Source organism: Mesitornis unicolor, unplaced genomic scaffold (assembly GCF_000695765.1).
Source record: "Mesitornis unicolor isolate BGI_N332 unplaced genomic scaffold, ASM69576v1 scaffold26796, whole genome shotgun sequence".
Classification (NCBI taxonomy): domain Eukaryota; kingdom Metazoa; phylum Chordata; class Aves; order Mesitornithiformes; family Mesitornithidae; genus Mesitornis; species Mesitornis unicolor.
The window spans coordinates 785-14,616 of record NW_010193386.1 but is presented as its reverse complement, the minus strand read 5'-3'; the positions used below and the strand labels follow the sequence as shown (position 1 = coordinate 14,616).

Genomic DNA, 13,832 nt, shown 5'->3' with positions numbered 1-13,832 from the left:
CCGCAGCTTCAGTTACCCCCAACAAGTCCAGGCTCACGGTGTGTGCGAAGGCTCCGTACCCCCGTGTCCCCAGTTTTCTCTGCCAAAGCCATTGCCTGGGTCACACTGGGGCAGTGGGGGTGGCCAGGGATGCCAAGACACGAGGGAAATGACCCATTTTGGGGTCCAACGTTCCCTTGCGTGTCCTTGTGAAGGAGAGGGGAGCAGCATCCTTCCTCATGAGCAGCCCCCTGGGTTTCTCTGTGTGGCTATGACGTAGCATTTTAATGGTTGGTTAAGGTGTTTTTCTGTGGTCTTACAAGCAAAAAGCCTCATTTCCCTGTATAGACTCCCCTCTGTTAAGGTTAGTTGATTCTTTTAACTAGAATATCCAGTATTGTACGAGGAGCAGCACTTGACCGGCACAGCCCTTATAGCACCCGGCCCAGGGGTGCTGTGCATTAACCCCTCCCTGCTTTAGGGAGGATTTGCTGTTAGGTTGGTCCCTGGATGAGGGTCAGGAGCATTTCAGTAGCAATTCCTTTCTGTGTGACTCTTAGGGCTATAGAGGGTGCCCGAAATTTGGGAGACCACGCAATCCTGCTTGCGTTGAACGCAGAAAGGCTCAGCCCAGCATCAGCCCCGGGGCCGTTTTTCTTCACTGAGGCTGTGGGGAACAACACTCAGTCTTTTAACAGGGGAAATTCCTGTGTAATTTGTATGTAAAACACAAGCCGTGGCCTCACCGTTTGTGTTTTATTCCTTTCCAACACTGTGTAAATCTTTATGTTTCAGGAGCCTGCATTCGGTCCCATTTCCCACCCGTCCCACGCCTCCCTCGCACTCCCAGCTTTTGCTAAGGGAGAGCCTCTTAAATGCCTTGGGGATTAATGCCTATAGCTCACGAGTGTGTTAAATTAAACAGTTACTGAAGGAAATGGAAGGGTTTCATATTTTCTCTTCCCCTCGGGGAATTTCGAGGGATTTTTCACTGAAATCACAGGTAAGTGGAGGTGGTTTAGGTACTGGCAGCAGCAGGGGGGGTGCATCGCAGCGTGGGGGTCTCTGCTAGAAGGGCTTTTCATCTGATATTTAGCCATGTAATAAGCCAGGCCTCCTACAAGCACATAAATTGCGTTATAGGTAATAATCACACACATTTTGCTTAAATACCTGCAGTGATTTATTTTCACGAGGCACCCAGGGCATTCCCAGGATCTGGATATTTACCTGCTCAGCTTTGTTAGCATCCATCTGTTTACTTACTCCTTGTAACCAAGGAACCGACTAGAAATGCCTGTAGTGGTTTAATTTAAAGACACTTTTATTACCGTGTCAGCACAGGAAGGACGTTGTGCAGAAATCACATCTGCAGCGGCGTGCAGAGGAGAGCAGGGAAGTCGTGGTGAATCAAAAGAAGTTTGGAACAGAAAGATGCTTGTCCCTGGGGTACCTAAGGACGCTTCGCCAGGAAAGCGAGTGTGGTGTTTTTGTGAGGTTAATTAGAGCCGAATATGAATGAGGAAAGCAAGGAGACATCACCCAGCGCAGCACAGAGGTCCCCACCGAGGGGTCCTGCAGGGCTGGAGGAAGCCACCGCCGCGGCCCTGCCCCGGTCACGCCAAGGCCACGCGTGCGTTTGAGGGCGCAGACATTGGACAAGCCCTAAATCGCGCTTCTCCCGGGCGGCTCGGGCTGCGCGGCGGCCGGGCTGCATTCACTAAGGTCCTCTTTGTTCATTACTTCAGAAAGCCCCAGCGCCGCAGCAGCCGCACGCTTCATTTGGCACCGAGCAGAGGGGGGGATCCCCCCCAATTCCCCCCATTGTGAGCCCCGGCAGCGGGGGGCGAGGTCCCCCCGACCTTTGGCCGCTCAGTTTTACGTGGCCCGGTTGAAAAACCCCATTTGATTCCTCTGCAAAGCTGTCAAAGGCAACCGGGGATTTTGTCCTTGCAGCCTGGTTGCCTCCCAGTGAACTGGAGCCGAGGACTGGTTTTTAAGGCAGGAATACATTTAAAATGTCTGGAGAGGCTTAATTACAGCAGCAACCGATACTGGAGCAGCGGCTCCTCTTTCGGTGCTTCAGATTTTGTGCCGTTGAAGACGTTTTTGGGGTGTGTGGTGTAGACCCTGCCTTGCTGGGCAGGCAGCTCAGGCTGGGGGAGACCTGCTGGCCCCTGTGTGTGCACATACAGGTATAGAGACACACATATGTATGAATATAGACACACACACATATATACATATATACACATATATATACACACATATATACATATATACACACATATACACATGTATATACACACATATATACATATATACATATACATACACATATATACATATACACACACACATATACTTGTATATACATACATATACACACACATATATATATATATATATGTACACACACATATAGGTGTACACTCAGCAAGAGCCCTCGCTGTCACCACTGCTAGGACAGAGAATTGGGATGTTCCACAAGGTTCCACAGCTTTAAAAACCAAAACCCAGATGATCCCTGAGGTCCCTTCCAACCTGGTCCTCTATGATCCTATGATCCTATGAACCCAGAGGTTTCAGTGGCTCACAAGGGAGGGAAGAGCTGAGGGGAAGGGGGAGTCAAAATTCGGAGTAATGGCAAAAGTCTGAAAAGATAAACCCCAAGACAACCCAATAGAGCAAGTTAAAACCAGACATGTAGGCAAATAAAGGGCTCCTTTCCCCGTGTCTGCACACCCAGCACCTGACGGACACTCCTAAGTAGTTTTTTCCTATATTTTGCATGGAGGAAACAGCACAAACAATGTGTTTTTAAAAGAAGATTTCTGCGAAGTTTCCTGCCATCTGCTGGAGTCCCCAGCTGGTAATAACCAAACAGGGCAAGAATTGCTCATGGGTTTTTTTGGACAAACAGATGATAAATCCACAGAAGGCGGATTTGGAGCAAGGGGAAACCCTCACGTTGAGCAGGCTTCGTTCTCGAGAATCTGCTGTCGAAGTGAATTGAAGAAATCAATTGATTCTGGAGCAAATCAACCCCAAAGCGCAGGTTTTGAGTGCTCAGCTCAGATGTGGTTGGGGGCTGGGGCTGGTTGAGCAGCTTGGACAAAAGCAGAGACAATTTAAGTTGGTCTTAAGTTAATGAAGTCCTAATTAGAAGAACTCCCTTAGCCAGGCCACTTGCTCCTCCAGAGCCGTAGTTAAACCTGGGCCATTGGCAGTTTTCATTACAGAAATATTGACTTAAATGAGACTTTTCCTCCCAGATTTTGATGGGTGGCGACTGGGAGATGGGTGACCAGGAGATGGGTGACTGGGAGATGGGTGATTGGGACCTGGGTGACTGGGAGAGGGGTGATGGGTGACTGGGGATGGGTGAGAGGCAGCAGCACCCCAGCAATCAGCACAGGATGGTGCTGCCCAAACACTTTGGGACCCCTCCTGACGGCAGCACCGCAGGAGGAGCTGCACAAGGAAGGCACCGGGGCAGGGACCATCGCCTGTGTTCTGCTGTCACCTCTGTTTCATGGGGATCTCCCAGAGGAGCCAGAGGCTTTTGGCTTCGGCTCAGAAACGAGACCTTGTGCCTCCCGTGGCCACCTCCAGCCGTTTCCAGCGCTGGTGACGGGAAGGAAGGGAGCTCTCGGTCCTTGGGAAGCAGCAGGCGTTTGTGTTTGTGTCTCTGTTAACAGTAATGCTCAAAACGCCCCCGCAGCTCAGGAATCAGCCGCCCCATCAGGGCACCTGTGTGTGCAGCCTCCCACGCCTCACCCAGGTGCTCCTGCTTGGACCAGACGAGCTCAGCCGGGGCATTTTAATCCCCAGAGGCAGAGGGGTCATTGTCCTTCATCAGCTGTGGTTGGATGCTGTCCTGAGCACATGAGGAGGCAGCCGAGTCCAGATGGCCCAGGAATGGCTCACAGCGCCTGTCCGTGCCCCTTCAGGTACAAATAAGAGGTGTTTTTATTTTCCTTTGTTCTTAAAACCCTTGTGCTACACAGCAGAGTTTCACAAGCATGTCCTTGAGCAGCAGGAAAGCCAAGGCAGGACAGGAAGGGAGGGATTTGAAGAATTCAGCTGTTTCGGGAGGGTTTTTTGCTTTTCTATGGCAGCCAATGGTTGTCAGCTGCTGGGGACGGGGAGATTGGGCAGGGAAGAGACATCATCCTTGGTGCTGATTCCCGGCATTGCCAGCATGTGCTGCAGCAGATCATGGCCATCCCAGGGACATTCCCAGCGGGTAAAGCAGCAGGAACCAGGAGGAGGAAAGCAAGGAGGGTAAAATAAGCTTCCTCGTTCCCTGGCCACGTAGCTGGTGTCAAGGTGCAGTTTACCCAGAGCAACCATTTTTGTCAAGAAATTAAATACAGCCACCATGAGACCCTCATCGCTGACCCACATCTGTGCTGTAAGGAGAGCCCAGCACGGCTGGATGTAAATATTTAGACGTATCTATATGCCTAAAATAGCAGCTATCTCTATAGGCAACTGCTCAGCTGCCATCTGTAGTGACTGACAGTTACACCCGCGTGTAAAGGCTTTGCAGAGGAGCCCCGTGGTGCTCTCATACAGCCCATGCTGTGTGAGACCTCCTGGGTGCAAGGAGTGGGAAAGGAAGCGAACAGGCCCTTTTCCTCACCCTTTACTCCTCACTTGCAAGGGCTTGCAGCCCAGTGCTTGGGATAGGAAATGGGATTTTAAATCTGTTACGTGCTGCCTGGAAAAAAAAAGCGTTGCTACGAATCCCTTTGAATGCAGCAGGAGCCCAGCAAAGGAATAGGGGCAGCCCTGGGCAAGACAGCGATTGCAGCTTGCGATACTGCTCTGTGGCTTGCTGGTGCCCTCTGCAGTTGTTTCTCCTTGTTGTAAATGCAAAATATTAACGATCTGAAGGGACGGGTTTATTACTTGGTGGCAGCAAGTGAGGACAGGGGACACGTGCCTGTCATTCCGGGCTTGGAGCAGCATCCTATCCTAAAATCCTGCCTGGGACAACCCTCCTTGACCTGTTCCTTCACCAACACCATCAACCCCGAAACCCCCCAGCGGTTGTGGGCGCACAGCAAAGCCTCTCCCACCCCGCTCTGCAGGGCAGCAGCAATGGGCATGGACAGAGCTCCCAGTCCCCCAGCTTTTGTCTGAGATGGGAACACCATTTTGGGGGTGCGACCCGAGGCTGGACCCTGGCACCCAGCAAATTACCAAGACGAGGAGCTGTGTCACTGTATTTCCCAAACCCTCCTTGCTCCCAGCAGGTACCTTCATTCTGGAAAGGAAATATCAGCCCCCTCGCTGGAGAGCAAAGAAAGGAGTTTCTAGGACAAGGCCAGCTGATGCTCACAGGTTCATTTAACACATCCCTGCAGGGTATTTATCTGCCTGTAGTGATCTCTTCAGAATACAAAGCAGGATGTATGCCCCATGTTGATACAGCAATGCACACCTGAGCCTTCCCTCACATTTCAGAAAGCTGAGGTCGCTGCTGGGCAGTAAAATACACCAGGCAGTAAAATACACCGTGCAGGGATGCTTTTCTTCCCCTGTGAAAGAAAGAAGTGGAAGCAGGTCCCTTAAATCTGGTTTGAACTTAAAACAAAACAGGTTTGCTTTTCCTGAGTGGCTTTTTCCTGAGCTGGTGTTAGGATTTTTATGAAGTCCTTGCAGGTGTGACAGGCACGGGGCAGTCACAGGATCCCAGAATGTGAGGGGTTGGAAGGGCCCTGGAGAGCTCCCCCAGTGCAACCCCTGCCAGAGCAGGATCACCAGAGCAGTCACACAGGAACACGGCCAGGGCTTTGGGTGTCTCCACACAAGGAGACTCCACAACCTCTCTGGGCAGCCTGGGCCATGCTCCATAACCCTCACACTCACAAACTTTGGCCTCATCTTCAGCTTGAACCTCCTGTGCTCCAGCTTGGGACCATTGCCCCTTGTCCTGGCATTGGCCATCCCAGAGCAGAGCCTGGCTCCTTCCTCCTGACACTGCCCTTTCCCAATGGATCCCCAGGAATGAGGGCACCCCTCAGTCTCCTCTGCTCCAAGCTCCAGAGCCCCAGCTCCCTCAGCCGCTCCTCAGCAGGAGATGCTCCACTCCCTCCATCACTTTGTGGCCCTGCTGGACTCTTTCAAGCAAAAGTCCCTGCCTGCATCCTCTGCAGCTCTCCTCGCATGGGGTTTTCTCCCTTGTGGTCCTCTTCAAATTCCGGATTGAAGCAAATTTTTCCTTAAGGCCTTTCGAGCAGTGAAACCCTGTGGGCACACAGCAAAGCTCTTCCCAAAAATGCCACTAAATCTTGGAAATGGCTTTTTTGCCACAGCTACATTCGGTGGCCTGGCCAGACCTCAGCAATGTGATATTTCTAGAAAACGGCATCTTTTGATCATCTGTCAAGAAAAACAACGATCTGGAAAGATCCACTGTAGTTGATTTGGTAATTTGAAGCAGGCCTGCGCCTCTCAAGGAGCCAAACAAGCTGCAGATGTCCTGCTTCTCGCTTTATTATCTGGGTGTCGCTAACACCAACAAACTCCCTCGCACAATGCTCCAACAACAACCGGAGCTGAAGGGCCCCTCCGGCCGGGAGCTTTGTCCTCCTCCAAAAGCTGTTTTTATGAACCTCAGCCCTGTCCGTCGCCGTGACCGAGCAGGAGCCCCCAGTTCCAGCCAAAACCCCAGCTGGTTCCCGCTTTTACGCAAAACTCGGTTCCTCAGGGAAGCTGCAGGGCTTTGCTGGGCCCATCCAGAGGCAAACAGCAGCTCTAGGAGTGCCTGAAGCAGCCGAAAACAGCCCCACGCTGCAAAAACAATGCTTTGAAGCTCCATATTGGCACCGAAAAATATTTGGCCTGGTACCGTGAGCAGCGTATGGGGGCCAGGGGCTGCAGCCGGGGTCCCGGCGAGAGGCAGAGCAGCAAAGGCGCCCGCCGCCCTCAGCCTTTTATGTGCAAATCTCGCACTCGCTTATCTCCTTGCAATCCAGGGGCTGTTTATTTAAATTAGAGGTCATTTGAAACGGGTTGAGAGGCTGAAAGCGTGACTCGGAGCATTTTTTGCATTGGATCAGGAAATGGAATAAGATAACCCTCCTGGGATTAAATTTCTAGAGAAATCAAGCGGATCATTGCCATTTCCCTCCCTAGAAAAGCCTTTTCCTTTTCCCAGGGTATTTCGGGTCTTTCTCATGCTTTGAAGGATACGTTTACATTGAAATGGGAGCAGAGCTGGTGTAATTCGAGCAGAAATTACCCCTCCAAAGCCTGGTGGATCCCGTGGGAGGCTCTGCTCGTGGTCAATGGGCTTCAAGCACACAACGGGCACCAGTCATATAGGAAAATATAGAGGATACAAACCCAGATCTACAAGGTCAGTATCCTCAAATAGCTCTCTTACTACAAACCTGTACGAGGGTTTGGGGTTTTGCTTTCTTTGCTGGAGCCCCACACTTGGTAACAGAGCCCTTTCCTCGAGTTCTCAGTGTGAAAGATCCAAAGTGGGAGTCGTGGGATGAAGGAGACAGAGAGGAAAAGGCACGGAAGTGCTATTTTGGGATGTCTGGTGGGGACAAATGCTTTTTCCCAAGGGGTCAAAGTTTTCTGAGGAAGTTTCTGCTTAAAGACAAAGCTATAGAATGTGGAGTTAGAAGACAGAGGCGGCGCTGAGGGACAACTCCCCAGTTTCTGATGGAGGCTTTGAACCAGCGTAACCCGGAGATCTGATAAAGAAAATGAACTTTGTCTCCATGTATTCACATCTTGGAGCATTGTTAAACAGCCCACAGAAAGCCAAGACAAAGAGCAAATAATACCTGCAGTTACCCTTGCCCTGCCAGGACCCGTGTGCTCTCAGCATCCCCTGCACCAGCACCCGGCCAGGACCTGGCTCCAGCCTTGGTTTGGCTGCTGCTGAGCGCTGGGCTTCCCCTCTGGGCAAGAAGAGTTGATTTTAGGGAGCGAAAAAGGGAAAATAAAGAAGGATCATAAGCACAGGCGTCCTGAAAGCTCCTGAATGCAAAGCGGATCCACAGAAGGGCCAGGAAAATGATCCGAGGATGGGAACCATGGCAGGGGTTGGGCTGGGGGAGCTTGGAGCTCCCTTCATCCGAACCCAGCTGTGAGCTTTTCTCATCGCTCCCCCTGGTGGGAAAACGCCTCCAAAACCCTGCCAGCTCCGTGCCTTTCCTCCGCACCAGAAATGGTCAGTGGCTAAAAAATCCTTTGCTTTGTTTGGGGTCTTTTCCCTTTTGAAAAGGAGAAAAAAAAAAAGACAGATTGTTTTTACCTAATAGAGACAAAGTCAGTTTAGATTTCATTTTAAATGCCAACAGAGGCTGCGATGTGAAGCATTGCTCTCTCTTAAACCGACTTTGTGCAGACTTGCAGCCATGGCCTTCAAGTCATTTGGGAAGCGATGCAGGGCAATAAACAGCAACAGAAGTGGCGAGGAACAGCGCGAGTGCCACAGGACAGCAGTAGCTGGGCGAGTTTTGGAAGAAGAGTCGTATTGGAAGTGCTGGGCTGACGCTGAGAAGTAACCACACAGAGTAAATCCTCTCTATTGAACTGAAATGCGGTTACTGAAACTACAGTTTGCAATGGTTGCCATCCAAACAGCAGGGAAGGAAAACATCGTGCTTGTTCTAGGCTCGTGTTTTAACTGCATGGCACAGCAAAACGAGCAGTGTTACCATAGGAAAGCATCTCCACCTGCTTTTCATGGAAAAGAAATCATTTCACAGAAGTAGTTACCATTTAAAGAGGCTTCCCAGACAAAAAAACCCTCAACAAGCAAAACAACAACCGAAGAAACACAAAAACCCAGCAGAAAACCTTGCAAAATGCAATTAAGGTCAGGGTGGGCAATGAGGGCACGGAGGCTTCTGAAATGGGAGTGAAATTTATTTGAAGCTGAGTAACTGGAGTTTAGGAAGTAGCTTTCCACACATGTGCTAGACCTGACAGCTCTGCAGATGTGCAGTAACCTGTGGAAAAGGGGGGCTGTCCTCTCCTGCTTCATTGCTGGTTTTGCTCACTTTGGCACTGAGGGAGGGGATTACAGCTCTTGTGGGCACAGCTGTGACACATCCACACGCTGCTTCACTAAGGGAGACATCTCCCCCCTGGTTTGTAACGCACGGCCTCGCTGGAGCCCGTTCAGTCATCTCATGCCTCTGGGAAAGCTTTGTGTGGCTTAGCACTAAACCGGTTACAAATCCCTGCAATCCCAGCAGATGTCTGCACGGCCCTGCAAGGGTTTCTCCCTGCTTCACCAAACGCAAGCCCACCAGAGTCATCACTGTTTCACAAGGAGCGGCTCCCTCAGTCTCTCACGAGCAGGGGATAAGGGCTATGGGCTGTGCAGATAACACCCCTGGGTACCCCAAGTTCAAGGGGCAGGGGATGGGTGCCGGCAGCCTCTCCTCTGCACACACATGTAATGCTGAGGCCCTCCTGCGGCTGCACAGCAGCTTCTGGACATCACTTCCATGGGCAGGACAGCTGAGAAATATCCACATAATCCTGCAGGGAAAGGTAAATCCATGGGCAAATCCACAGTTGCAACAGAAACCAACCCTAGGGAACCGCTCCAGGGAGAAGCGGGGCAGCAGCAACGCCATGGACAGCGCAGGGAGATCAGCAAGGGAGCCACAGAAGGAAACGGCAGCAGGAGGCAGAGGAACGAGGGGCTGTGGGGTGCTCCCACCTCCCCCATGCAGGTACCTTGTAAGAAGAAGTAGCATCAAACCCATGAGATCTCGTCCACAAGAAAACTTTACCCTTAGGGTAATTATAAAGCAAAGCCTCCAGAGCCAGAAACAGGTACTTAGCAGGGAAAAAAACCCACAAATACTTAGCAGGAATAGTGTCCCAGGAAAAAATCTCCCTTGCTCTAGCCCAGTCCCTTGGTTCCGAAACAATTCATTTCAGCTGTAATGTGTTTACCAACAAGAAGCTGAACGAAATTTTTCCTCCTTTAGCCAAAATCTAAACTCAAGCTGAAAGAAATGAAGGCTCTGAACCCAGCAAGCTCATTTCAGTACAAGAATCTGTTTTATTTTCACAGCGCAGTGATCGAAACAATGTAGAAATTGAACTTGCAAAACTGAATCCGTATCACAACGTCTATCAGAAGGCAATACGTATGTGTTGGTTTCTTTTTGAATCATAAAATATCTCTCTGGACACCAGAAATTACAAACTCTTAACGCTATACACTTCATTTTAGACTAATCCATCATAATTTAAATCTGTCTCATAAACAATTTCTTTTAAAAAACACGTGGAAGATAAAAAGAACTCAAGTATTAAACTCAAGGCCTTGATTATTATTATTTTCCTTTTTTTTTTCTTTTTAAACAAAGGCATTTTAAGAAACGTATCAAAAGGGTAACTCCGTGGGTCCTGTGGCTGCTAGTCCGGCTCTGTAACGCACTGCTCCACAATTTCACGCAGGTTGGGATTCTCCATCGCAGCTGCTACTCTCTCTTTGTCGTTGATTTGCTTGTTGACTGCAAAACAGCACACGAAAAGCCGGGTCAGAAGCGGTCTGGGGGTAGTTTTGCACACAGCAACGTGACAGACGCAAGGTGTTGTCCTGTGGCTTTCCACACCTAGCGAATGGCCAGCCCAGAGACTGAGGAAGGGCACGGTAACGGCACAGGGTGTCGAATTCACGACAAATGAGGAGGCCAAGCTCTCCAGGTGCAATTTCGAGGCACTGAGTCAAAAGAACTGATTTTTGCCATACAAAGGTGTCTAATGCTTAGGAAGTAAAAAGCCTGGGGCATGGCCTGGATGAAGGCTTTCAGAGCGGTGTGAGACAGCGATCGGCTGCAGCTCTGAAAGAACCTCAATGTCCTGTGAGTTTTACTTCACTTTACTGAGTTTTTACTTTAAACATTGACTGGGAAACACAGATTTCTGTTAAGAAAGCGAGACCAACCATTCAGAAACTTCCTCATGTTCATTACTCAGCAGCACAGTAGCCACTTCTTTTGTGACAGACACAGCTCAACCCCTGCAAGAACCGTGGGGTTCATTTATTTGTTTAAAAAACCCCAAAGCAACAAGAAGTGCACGTTCACTGTACCAAAGCAGCTTTTGAAACAGCCTCAACTCCTTGTTTCATTTTAAAGCCTCATCAGTGTATTCCTTCCTGAGGAGGAGAGCAGGCAGGGTAAGACAAGGGCCTCCCAAAGAGCACAAGCACGTGAAGCAGCAGCACTTGCTGTACTTACTGTCCTCTTCGGTGGAATGCGTACCCTCAGAGATGTAGATCTCCAGCTAGAGGAGAGATCATTCACGTTAGATGCAGCTGAATACATTCATTACTGGAATTAAAAATACACACACACACACACACAATGCATGTAATTCACACTATTAGAAATGTTCACTGCTCTTGTGACAAAGCAATTGCAGTAGGGCTACTGGAAATAGTGGAAAACAGGCACTGCTTCCCCAGTGAGCTCTCTGCAGGCCACACTTGAGGAACAACTTGTTTAAAAGCCACCAGAAGTGCAGCGTCCCTTTCCCAAGGTGAACACTTGAAGAGACAACCGTAGGAAGAGAACAGGTACTTTACCTTATGTCTAAAAGGCAAACATCTCTGAAGCTTGATTCTTAAACAAAGGCCTGTTTAAACAAAACAGAGAAGAGATTGAATTGCGCAAGTCAAGGTTTGAGGTGTATTCCAGAGAATCCAAATTTAACCAGTATGATTCTCAACCTTCTCCTTTTGCAGCATAGGCCACAGAGGAGATTAAAGAACTCATGGTTTGACCCTTTGGACGTAGCTTCTCTGTTAATCCCATACCTGCCTTACAATCTTAGGAGGTCCGTGGTCTCTAAACACCTCCTAGAAACACTAAATACAGACAAATGCCTCCATTTCCAGCTTCCTTTGATATTCTTCATAGAGCTTCCTGGCTGTCAGTGTGGCTGCATCTCTACTGAGTACAAGGCTTGCTTTGTTTTCTAACATTTGCTTAAAAATCCAACATAAACTGCTTGAAGAACACGAGCCTGCAATGGCTTGAGGACAATTCAAGCTCCTAACTTCAGTATTTAATGTCTAAGGTACAGATGGAGCAGAGGACCGTTGTGGTTCATCTTTGGGAGCCAGAGCCAAGTTTGGGGACACCCAAAGCCCACTGCTTTGTGATGAGCTGCACAGACAAAGCCACACCACGGCCCCAGGCTGAGCCAGCGGCCACAGCAACAGGAAACACTCGCCAAAGGAACCCCCCAGCTCAGAGCACTCTTTAGATAAGGAAGTTTGCAAACAAACCTGTTTACTGCCCACGCTCTTACCCAACCATTTAAAAGAGTTACCAAAACCAAACCCCTTCCTGTAACAGCGCGAGGAGCTGTGCCCCAGAGGTCACACAGTGACAGCGACTGCGCAGCAGACAGACAGCAAGGACCCGGCCCACGTTTCAGTGCTGAGAACAACTGGAACCAAGTTAACAGCTGGACATGAGCATCATTGATCCCCAGGAACTTCATTAAATTACACTTATTTTCCCTTTAAAATAGGCTGAGAAATCTTAGTATTGATGTATAATGGTAAGAGCTGCTAACCTTGGCACGTTTAAACAAATCATTTCAGAGATCTCAGGTGGGATCTCACCACAAATAATAAGGAAGAAATAAAGCAAGACAAGCCAGTGTAGATTCTCATTCAACTTCATGGCTTCTAACAGGTCAGAACTCTTTTCTGTACTCGTGGATTGCATGTGGGGTTTTTTGTGTAGGTGTGAGAAGAGAGAACAGCCCATAACGTAAGGGAAATCATAATTCTTTAACATTTGTTTTAAATTTAAGAGCTGACAAATCCTCAATTTAACATTACTAGAACAACTTGGAGAATATAAAGCAATGCTGCAGCACTTCCCAGTAGTTTTTTTTGAGAGCTTCTCTTTGAGGATTCCCTGACTTGACCAAACCAGATGGACATGCCCACATTTCCTCTGCTCTGTGTTTGTTTGCATTGCTACCAGGGTTCTCAAGAAGAAATTCCTGGTCCTGCTGGCAAAGCAATGCCGAATTGTAACCAAGACAACGTTATTCAGACAACCCAAAATTAACTTCACGCTCAGCGTTACGGATTTAATGAAACAGAAATCTTACCAATGAGAGTAGCCAGAGAGCAATGAGGTACTGTTGGTGTAAACCTGATGACGACCAGATACTCATCTTCCCCTATCTCCTGCACTTCAACACAGCTTTCCGTCACCACTTCCAGTTCTTCTAAAGTATTGGGTTTCTCCGGGTCCCGGATAGTACGGATTATATCTACAGCAGAAGACAAGCCAGCAACAATAAATCAGCTTTCCTGGATTTAATAAAAGGTACTTTTATTAGAAATCCCCTTCCCAGCACTGTTCATTCCGCTCATCTTCAGAAAAGACAGAGCTGTAAACATCAGTGATCCGTTATCTCACGAGCTGCTTCAGAACCGGGCAAACTGGGGCATTTATTGTTCACTGTGTGCGTATTTTTCTCATTCCAGTTCTAAACTTGCTATTATTTTGATGGTCCAGATATAATAAATAGAAATCAAAACACGCCTGTTAAAGGATGCCTTCAGATCCACAGATCATTGAACATAACCTATCCAAAAGACACACGTACATGCAGTTATTTCAGACAGGTTCACTTGCCTTTCAGGTTTTTCAGAATCTAACTCAATAACAAGCCAAGCCAGATTTCCTTCTCATCGTCTTCTCGCCACTTCCCAGCCTGGGCCTCACAGATAAGACCCTGAAGCCATCTTAAGGAAAGCCAATACAAAAATAATGCACTAATCCATACCTATCCATGTCAGGGGTCACTTCCTTAGCTTG

At 48.9% G+C, this 13,832-nt stretch overlaps 1 protein-coding gene across 1 annotated transcript; it reads right to left on the bottom strand.

Annotated features, from left to right (window-relative positions):
• Positions 1 to 10,395: 10,395 nt before the first annotated feature.
• FAM96A (family with sequence similarity 96, member A) lies at positions 10,396 to 13,281 on the bottom strand (the record flags this gene model as incomplete). Its single annotated transcript, XM_010187438.1, has 4 exons — positions 10,396 to 10,493; positions 11,223 to 11,268; positions 11,570 to 11,619; positions 13,117 to 13,281. Coding segments are annotated over 4 exons (359 nt in total), but the record flags the coding sequence as incomplete, so codon positions are not given.
• Positions 13,282 to 13,832: the final 551 nt, after the last annotated feature.